General features: G+C 33.0%; 1 protein-coding gene across 1 annotated transcript in view; it reads right to left on the bottom strand.

Moving 5' to 3' along the window:
• Positions 1 to 263: 263 nt before the first annotated feature.
• Positions 264 to 11,230, bottom strand: part of LOC115441510 (protein yellow) — a 33,959-nt gene continuing 22,992 nt past the window's right edge. The window contains 6 exon segments of the mRNA XM_030166323.2: positions 264 to 2,760; positions 3,025 to 3,157; positions 3,806 to 4,000; positions 6,215 to 6,401; positions 7,312 to 7,417; positions 7,419 to 7,460. Of these exon segments, the coding sequence (XP_030022183.2) occupies positions 2,656 to 2,760; positions 3,025 to 3,157; positions 3,806 to 4,000; positions 6,215 to 6,401; positions 7,312 to 7,417; positions 7,419 to 7,460 (768 nt within the window). The 3' untranslated portion in view covers positions 264 to 2,655.

Below are 11,230 nucleotides of genomic sequence, written 5' to 3'. Positions count from 1 at the left end.
GAAAGCTCGTCTCGTCATTGAAAGTTAAATAGAGAAAAACACAAATATGGCGATGGATCATCTTAAAAAAAAAAAATCCGCTTATAATCCACTGTGCGGCGATTGAAAAACAAGGGCATAAAGATATATACCCTTGTGTTAAGGGCATCATTAGACCTAAGTATAAAAAGGTTTGGAAAAAAGCCCGAGTATTTTCAATCATTAATATCAAGACTGAAGACAAAAAAGGTTATTACAGAGAGTAGAAAAAAGAAAAAAACTAATTAATTAAAGATTTTTTATTTTAATAAAAATGTACAAAATTACAATAGATCCTTATTGCATATTTACGATGTTTTAGCGAAAAGCTTATTTTACAGTGGCAGGAAGCAAATAATAAAACGACAGCCTCTTAGGGCGGCACCTTCACAATGGCGACCACCAGGATGAGTGTGGTACCGTCAGTATACTCAAATAGCTTCATATGTTTCTATTAATTAATATTTTTTAAGTTCGCGTTGACAGGCGATTTAACATTATAACCTATTAAAACAATCAATATAAGTGATACACTTTATCAGAATTTAAAGTAACAACAATATTCAGTAATTTATTTAAAAAGGGAGAGACCGTCGAAATATTTTACAAAGATATGCTTTGTACAACGCAGTGCGTAACATATTTACGAACATAACAATCTACGAAGTTCAATCTTCATGCATTCTCATCGGGCTTGGCAACTTACTATTATTGTATTTCATAAGTATTATGTTAAAACACGGTGATCGGGGTATCACAATATTTTTGACTGTTTCTTTGTATTGCATGTAACAATGATGTATCATTTGAGAAACAGTTTGTTTTCGGTAAATAGCCTTTTCCCAACTTCTCATACCTATCGTAGATGTTTCATTAGTTGCCTATATGTAAATATTAGCTTATTTGCTGTATCAACTAGCCAAAAACTTTGTATATTGACTATTTCGGATTCTTGTTTTTAACATATATTCCTCAGAAATGCGTAAGATTGAGTCAAATTATTTAAAAACCGATACGTTATTACAACTGTCCTGTAATGAAAGGTACTCACCCGCTTTTACTTTCGATATGTTACGTAATTTTAAAAGCATCGACCCACAGGTTGGTAATGGGTAGTAAATATTGTTTTAACATTTACAAACCTTAAGCAAAGAATGTTGACATTAACAGTAAAACTTTTAGTATCCTAGATTAGGTTTGCTGTCTTATAAGTTATTAATCATAATATTCGACTACCTGTAATTTACTTTTAGTTAAATTATTTAAAATACACGAAGGTAGCTATATTGGTTTGTTATAATACCGTAACCTAGACTGACCACGTTTTTGTATTTTATACTCATATCAATGAAGTATAAACGCTATTATTTAATTTAATGTACCTTTTTTTTTATTTTTGTTTTTTAAACTTTTTTACTTATGTGTAATGGATGTAATTAGATTGTCAGAAACAAAAGTAACATAACTATAGGTAGTTGTTGAATATGGGTAGGTTGTACCGTAATGTAAAGAACTGGTGGTGATTTCTTTTTTAGTACATTTTATATATGAGTGTTGTTTTGTAAGAATAACGCACAATCACACTAACCACACATAAATTATAAAAATAAATGACTGTCATACAGATATTGTCGTGGTAACTCTAGACTTTGAGCCTAATCCATTGTGAACTATAATACGGTAATATAAATATTACAATGCGTTAGTAATATTTAAATCTAGACTAGATTTTATAATTCCTCTTCTGTCTCTATTTTGATATAAAATTCACACTTTCGAAAATATTACAAGTATTAAAGAGTGCTTAATAAAACAAATGAAAACTTGTAAAGTCTAACACAATGTAAATAAGGCTCAGTATATAAATATTGAAGTTAATAAATATTATGTACTTTAAATATCTATTAAATGTATTTTCTAGTTACCTGGTTGATTTTTACGATTGTATTAGTTGGAGAAATATATTATCTGTAACTTATATGAAAATTAGGTTATTACAGTTTCCTTAAAATATGTTTAATAGTAGATGAAGGTATTGCACAATGATTTTATGAAAAATTTAGATAAGATGTAGTAAACGTTGTAAAATAAGTAATTTTCGTGTATACGTATACAAAAAAGTAAGTAGGTAGGTATTTATTAATGAGATAAAATCTCTATAGATATAATTTGCAACAATAGCGTGCCGAGAATTGCTTGTAAACAGGGTGCATTGTTTTTTTTAATATTTTTTACTTCTATTTTATATTACGTAGCGTCTATTGTTATTTAATTGATCACTTAAAATAGGGATCAAAAATCGCAAAAAAAATATATTATCTCGGCGGCAAGCGGCGCTAGCTATTGGGCTTTTGACCTTATGTTGTATAAGGTTGAAGTCCATATCTTTTTATTTGATCGAAGCAACTTTAATATTATGAATGTCTTTTTTAACATTCATCACGCCTCAATTCAGAACTCAATGTGTATTTTAGTGTATATAATATTGTAAATGTTCTAGTTATGTGTAAAATTTGCGGTAATGACAATATAAAATTCATAGAAACTATATTATACTTAGAATGTGATGTTTATAAATACTTTATATAATAATATAGGCAAAGATATTAGATACGCGATTTAATCTAAAACGACCCTTCAGAATAGAGTAGAGTTGGCTTGCCAGGCAGCTCGGCGCAGAACATGCGGCTGCAGCGACACGTAAGATGGACCCTCCACCACGCGCAGTATACGTACATGTATCTATAAACAAACCACAATCTTAAAACTACAGAATTACACAGACACCTAAAAAAATAAATAAACGTGGTATTTAAAATATTCAAGCATCTTTAAAAATCTTAGCAAGGGGGTTGATCTTTTTTTATGATTTGTTATGGACATAATTTATAATAGTGACACATTTTATTAAAGTTGCATATTACTAGCAATTTCAGAATGTGTTTACATTACAAATACTTAGGAACTTAATTTAAAAAAGTATAAATAGAGAAAATCACAACATACTTCATGTTTAGAGACGGCTCTGCGGAAATATTTGTGGAAGCGCGTGGAGAGAACCCAGATGGCGCCATTGTCACGTTCCGCCCACCTTACTTCGGCGCAGAACTGGAGCTTCTCTGGGTCTTGAGCCAAAACCCTAGGGATCACAATTGAAAGAAATAATTATAATTTAGGAAACTTACAGTCCTCACATGTTACAAATTTTTAAATAAACTAACTGAACACTTTCCAAGATATTGAATATAATAATAATACGCAGGAGTAGCAGTGGGAAGAAGCCAGTTCTGGTATACCGGCATAGATTTATATTTTTATTCCATATCATAAATAGATTATTTTAACCTCCGTAATGGGTACCTATAAGATATTAAAGCGTGCCTTATGGGCGGGTCGTAACGCATTCGTCATCAGATTTTAAATTGTATGGATTTTCCATTATTAGTAATAATTGTAAATGGAGGAAACATGCATCTATGATGATTCAACAACTATAGGTAGGTATTGTCATGACACGAGCCGCAAGGGTCAAAAGTGAACTATTTCCATACTTGTAATGAGGATGTAAAGAGTATTATGTTTGTAACCATATCCTTGTGTCTTTTTTTTTCTTCATAAAGTTCATACGCACATGGATTTTCACATAAACATCCGGCGATATAAATTACCTACTCATTGTGGAATTGATTACGGGAAAATTCTTCTATAATATGACTGCATTCCTACCGCCGCACAATACGTTGCCGATTGCGTAGGTCAGCATAACCACTATTGTCTCAAAACTTACTTGTGTGAGTTAGTAATGGGGTTCCAAGCTGCAATGGCAGTTTCGGAGATAGGACTGAAGATGATGGTGTCATCGCGCGGGTCGACGGCCACGCCGAGGCCCTGGGAAGATTTGCGGCCGACGAGGTTCACAGGCAAGTCGGCGCCTTCAGCCGGGGGACCCGACGCTAACACCGCCGTGGAAACGCTGAACAATCTGAAAAATACAATAGGTGAAAATTATTTTACATATTGTAGATATTTTAGGCAAGCAGGCTGGTGACATAGTTGTAAATCGTGAACGGTACAACTATCGCGCTGAGTTTCATTCATTCCACCTGGAAATGTCTATTTCCGGCATTATTCGTGTCCAGCGATCATTTTTACCACGCACGTGTGCATTCTACTCGATAATTCCTCTGAGTTATGACATAACTATGCTTCTTCAAACAAGCTTAAAAAAGTATTTTACTGTAGGCAGCAGGTTAGCCGTGCCCCTGGTACTGCCGACTTTCATTGGCGGCGGTGTACATATTATCAGGTGGAACGTTAGCTCATCTACCATCGTATGCAACAAAAAAGTTCATGTACCAAGTGTAGTTTAACCCAATAATTATCTTTTTTCGGCCTGTATGAGCACATTTTAGTATTCATTCCAATTTTTCCTAAAAATCTTTATGTGCCTTCTAAAAATAGAATAGCAAAACAATTTGCTGTAAAATAATCATTTGCTACGTGCCTTTTTATATTATCTAAAGAACGCTATACGCCACGCTAAAAAAAATCATATAGCCTGTATAATATCAAAAGTTCTAGTGATTTTGACTTTATGGGGTACCTATATCACAATTCACATATAATAAAATATTTTTATTATATAGGAACGTACTTACGTTATATTTCTATCAAAACATATTTAACGTGGAATAAGTTCATGATTTTTTAAGTTAAAAACATTTAATTCTGTAGTTATTATAGTAGATTTCTATTTATAAATGAAATATGATTACTTATTCTTGATATATTTCCAAATGAATCAAATTGTAGGACAGAAGTTTACAAGTATAGAAATAATTGCAATTATGTATGTTTGAGAGATATTGCCATGTTTAACTAGCGTAGTGTATTAGCAATACAATCGTAATGATGGATATCCTTCATAATTCGTAACCAAATAACGCCAGAGCGATTATATTATGACAAGATTCATCGCGCGGAAATAATAGCATGAAAAACCTGTAAGCACTAATTAACCGCATTGCCGGTTTAGCATCGGCTTACGTACCAACGGAAGGCTGTTATTATACGCCGCGATTTATGAGATTAATAACCTGGCTCAATGTTTATTCAAACTAAGCCACCGAAACCGCCGCGATGTTCCTTTGATTATCCGACAGCGTTAATCAAGTAAAATCATGACGTATTACGTCCTGTATTTAGTTTGTAATCATTAATTTGCATTTTCTACGCATATTTCGTTTTGTGTTAATAAATAACTTATGAGATAATAAACAACGAAATATGCACCTATGCGGCGATTACGCACGGGTTGAGTTTTCCCGCACTAGCGTTCGGCTCTTGGTTTCGGTTCGGCTTACTCTCTCTACGCCAGTGCGGCGCAACACAACTATTGTGTGTAAAATAAATCTGGTGCACATAGTTTCATGTACCACAATTAGGTGCTTCCTTAATAATAATAGTTCATTTTTTTTTATTAAATGTTGTAAATTATAAACTTGCGAACTCTACCTCTTGATTATTAAAAAAACATTTTTTAGTAATTTATTTTATTAATTAAAATTAATTATGGTATGAAGAAAGCTTTATGGCAAAATATTTCATTGAGAAATATTGTCGCGTATTCGAAGTTGTGAAAATGACTGAAATATAACTAATTATGATTAGCCATTCAAAATTTAATTCAAACAGTAACTTACTTATATCATATTAAATGTCACTAACATAAAACATAAACTATCTCGACTGTTTTATTTCTGTTTGTAACGACTGGTACCCTTGCGTAAAAAATAAGTAAATTTACCAACTATGTGCGCATGCAATGAAAAAATTCACAGCGGTAAATAGCTTGCATCCATCTTCAAGTTGGGTAAAGTAAGTAAATAAGATTAATTCATAATTATATTGTTTTGCCTCAATTTACCAGGGCTTGTAATGTTGGTCTTCTTTTTGCACATGCTCATATAATATCACCAGGCATTAAAAATATATAACCCAACGACACGCGCATTCATTCATAATGTTTTATTACGATACAACAATGTGCTATCACGATACAACAATCTAAGCGTATTTAACGATCCCTTTAGACTATGTATATGTGTCTAAGATTAGTTAATTAGTATTTTCTAAGATATTTTTACATTTTCATCAAACAGATAGCTGTAGGGAAGTAAGTACATATAATATTTACCTATCGGTTGCAAGAGGTTGGTAGTAGAGCAGTCCTTGTGCGGGGGAGTGGGCCAGGCCGACGACACCGTCCATGAGGGTGAAGCGTTCACCGCCGATGTCGTACTCGCCCATGTCAGGGTCAGGGTACATGGAGGCGTGGGTCACACGCCAAGCATTGTCGCGCGCACCGTCGTACACTATGATACCTGTAAACAACAACAACACTTTTACAGCACCTTTGCCCAAATCGTAGAAGCGGTTCAAGATTTCTTTTGGTCATTTCGTATCAATTATAGTGTACTTTATTTGGAATAACGCACTGCATGTTGTACGTCTATAACATAATTGAACTCATGTTTATGTTTCCGTTAAATTATTACATAAAACTTACATTTAAAAAATCTAGCATTTAGACGTAATTATACGGAACAATCAGTTGAACATTGGTGGGTCAATTTAATTAGCATTACTCGGCAAGGCAGCGTTGCATCACACGTTCAGAGAAAGCCCCGTTTTGGTCGTGGGTCCACGCATCGTTGGCCACTAAACAGCGATACCTAAATAGTAAAACGCTAAACACCTATTATTAACCCGTGAATATGTTATGGACCGATTGTAAAGGCCGGTAATATCACCGAACTTCATGCCTGTCTTCATTTATGTCCGAACCGACAAGCGATGTAATTATTTAATTGCATCCGACGTTGCATTCAACCAGTACGTAAAAATGAATTATTGCTTACTATATTGCTTATTTTATTTCATACGTATTATATATCCGAATATTTATATCGAGAATTTATCAAATGTCAAAATCGTTATGTCGGTATTTAGGTAATATTGAAACAAGTAGGTAACAAGACCAATGATTAAAATTTTAATTGGATTTTTAATTTAGGATGTCCAAAAATAAAAGAAAGACTTTAAATTTAAGTAGTAAACTTTTTTCTCTATTGTACCTATCTTCTAAAAATACGTATTTATGTACAATACAATTACGAATGAATGTCATTCGCCTACCGTGGGAAATAGATCGATACAATAAGTACAAATTGCGCACTCCTGCAATGAAGTGAAACAAATCTATAAAGTCGATTGTTAGTTCCATCAACGTACCTGGTGCGACGGTGTCGCTGATGTAAGCAAAGATATTGTCGCAGGAGCCGGCATGATGACCAGATGAAGAGCGGGAATCGTCCAGCACCAGGTTGGTGAGTAGAGAAAGCCAGCCGCAGCAGTTCACGTGGGAAATACACACTCCTTACCTGCAAAAATACATGAATAATTAACACGCATTACACGCCTAAATAGTTACGTTACTAACGTTATTTAATATATCTCATACATACGTGTTTATCGTATAACTAAAAGTACCATAAGCATAGTCATTAAAGATAATGGTGCACATAATGTATAATTACGCATATGAATTTATAATTATTTAGATATTTGAATATAATGGTACTATTAAAAACGTTATGGGTTTTTAAGGAGCTGGCAACAGGATAAAAGGATTGCTAAAAGTGAGCGTTGCGGAAAAAGGCTGTATGATGGTTGCGAATTTTACACTCGTGACTATTAAATGTTAATCGTAAAGAAAAAAAGGTTGATATAAGTAATATAAATGCTACATAAAAACTATTTTATTGGCAGAATGTCGTTTGTGATCACGCAATTGCTGCAAGCGAGGTATTTTTGTTCTTGGAATTTAACTACCGGTAGTATGTATTAAGTAAATATTACCAGAATAATATGTATACCTACGTGCATACTTTTCAGCTGACATCATGAGAGCTACAAGGGGTTGAGCAATGAGCCTAACTGTATTTTATTAACTGGAATATGTCTTTACAGTGCGGCACACCCTTGTTAATATTATTATAACATATTATATATTTAAGGAATCACGTAAGTATTTTCTGAAGGTGTTAATATTAATTATTTAACCCTTATCGCTTTCTTTACCCTACATTAATTACTGGTAGCAGGTCTCTTGTAAGTGAGAGGTCATCTGGGCCGCAATACCACCGCAATGTTTAGTACTACGGCCAAGCAACAGTGTGCAAGCACTGTTGTGTTTGGGTTTGAAGGACATTGGAGCCAGAGTATTTACTGGCCTTTATGAGACTTAAAATCTTATGTCAGGGTGACTAGGGCAGTGGAGTGCCAGTACTTTGTAATTCAAAGTTCCTAATGATGGTGCTACTGGTTATGGCGGGGGTCGTACTGCTTCCCGTCCGGCGGTGTACTCGTCTCGTCATTCAATTGTACTAAAAGAAACTGTGAATTTAATTCGTCAGTGCATAGTCAAATTATAATATTAATACCAAACCGCCTAAAATCTATTGCGTTTTTATTAGATTTAAAATAGCACATTGCATATATAATTTTAAATATAAATATCATTGGCGTAGTAATAAAAATGCTAATTTCTGAAGTATTTTTTGTTGCGGTACAAATTGTGATCATTGCGCAGCTGTACACTTATGTTACACAACACTGTCATAAAAAATAACGAGACTCAAATTAAAATGAATACATAAATTATTTATAGTTTTCCATGCAAGCAGCACGAAACCATTTGTCATAGAACGACTAGATAAAATACTTTCATCTAATAGACATGATAATTATATGCAATACGTGATCAAATAACAGACATTTTTTTATTAACTATTTCAGATCGAATTGAATTATACGAGCAATTGCAACAGTCACGGACAATAGAGTATGCCACACCCTTTCAAATAAAGAGAATGACCTCGGACTAACAAATATCGGCAGCACAATAAAATACTAACGCACCCAATGAATGATTTGGCATCCGTAATTAATTACTTGACTAATTGGTATAAAACCGATTCCGTGAGGTGTGGGCAATTCTGGATAATGAAACTGAATGTGTTAATAGCATTAATTGCTGACAGCAATGCATTTAACGATAAGCGTAATGACGACACGCGTAATTCGCCACGCCTGTATTTTTGAAGAAGCGTAATTAATGATATTTGGTCTAGTAATTTTTAGTATTGCTGTTACACCATCAAATTTGTATGGCTACAAAAAATATTAAATGATATTTTTTTATTCGAAAATCGACTCAGAGGTGTCTTCAGCCCGTTCGTCAATATAGATGGATCAGAACATGAATGTATACCCTAGATGAATACGAGATTGAATACGAAAAAAACTCTACATCATCAAACAGGATTGAAGTTTAGAACTACATAAGATCGTATATGTATATTCAAATAAATTTTATTAATTATAAGAATTTACGGCGTAATTTAGAATCTCTATTGGTAGCGAGATGATATAATCATTTTAGTCACATACTAAATCTAAAAATATATTAATAATAATTAATAAGATCATTTAATTAAGTGATCAATTAATTAAATTATCATTACGTATTTAGTTCTCACGAGTCACGACACGTCGTTACGTAAGATATTTAATATTTATTCACGCAGTTCCGGCGACAATTACCGTAAAACGACATTAATAGACGTGAACAGGCGCCGCAACACACGCCGGAGACTGTGAGGAAATCTCGTTCTGCTTCTTGTAGCCATTCGCTCCTTCCAGAGAATATTGCAAAGGTTCTATTCCAAACACGTCTACAAACCGCAAGCTACGATTTTGATTTATATAATACTAAGAACAATGTTTCAAACGCATTATTCCGGTAATTGAAACTAACGAAAAGAATAAATATACGTACAGTTACCAATATTACTAGTTAAAAGGTTCCGAGCGCCTAAAGTACTTACCGAAAGTCTCAAGTATTTCGAGTAGTCGACCCTTGGCAGGCTAACAAACGTAGGTATGCCATTGGTGAAAAAATGTTACTAGCCGACAAAATTGAAAACTTCAAATCGTCTATACACATTAAGTTTAATTGATGCGGTTGTTCTTATTTGTGCGGCGTAAAACAAAGTCCTTTTATTTTATTTTAGTGAAGCAAAAAAAATTGCTTAGAACATAAAAGTGTACATAGTGTGTGTTTAATGTTTTGGATTTGTTCAGCTATTAACGCGTCTGACTGTACATAAAACAATAATTTGTATGTTCTATGTATTATAACATAACCACTTAGTTAAAAAATGCTAACTTGTTGCAACAGATAGACGAACTAAAATGGCATGGTATGCAAATGCTTCTTGTTATAAAACTGTAATAAATTGCGATACTAATCAACACTTGATTAGTTGACGGTCGCTTCAACTAATGCGCACCTTAACTAGTCAACAGTTGATTTTGCAACTGATATTTGCTTCAACCAAATGCCAAAAATAAAAATAATGAACTTCTTATATTTTATGTAAGAAACTTAAAACAATTAGAATTATGAAACTACTATAATCCTCTAATTCTCCACTAAATTATATTAAGGAAGGAATCAATTATTACAATCTAAATAAATCCAAACAATTACAAATTATAATTTCATTTCTGTTCAATAGATTTTTAAATGTATAGTATTTGAGCAGATGCCTTACAAACATGGGACGTTTTTTATTAGCAGAATAATAAACAGTATATTATTGTTTTTTTTTATGTAATAATAATTGAGCTGATATTATTGGCCAAGCAAAAAAAAATTTTTTTCGCAGTATGCGTGTCCAAGGTTGGGGATCACTTACCGTGAAAGTCTACTTGCATTTTACATATTATGTGCTTCAAAAAGTATTTTAAAATAAGCATAGTAATAGTAAGTAAGTATTAAAAAAAATATCGAACATTATATTTAAACAGTCAAATTGTTCGTAAATTTTACCAACATATAACAACGTGAAGGTCTAAAATATACTTATATTTTTTCCTTTCACAATCACTAAGTCGTGAATTACGTTCTAGTTGCATACATTAGCACAATAAAATCCTAATCGTTAGACAATTCTTATCAAAACCACCAACTTGTGAGGCCACTCTCAATGACTTCATTTACTAATCTAATAAGTATATTTAAGCTGTAAGTACTTAATTGGATGCAAATCTTTTTATGGTAATCATCTCCTAACACGAAATTTAT

This window comes from Manduca sexta, unplaced genomic scaffold (assembly GCF_014839805.1).
Source record: "Manduca sexta isolate Smith_Timp_Sample1 unplaced genomic scaffold, JHU_Msex_v1.0 HiC_scaffold_57, whole genome shotgun sequence".
Taxonomy (NCBI): Eukaryota; Metazoa; Arthropoda; class Insecta; order Lepidoptera; family Sphingidae; genus Manduca; species Manduca sexta.
The sequence above is the reverse complement of the archived record's forward strand: the minus strand, read 5'-3'. Positions and strand labels throughout refer to the sequence as shown.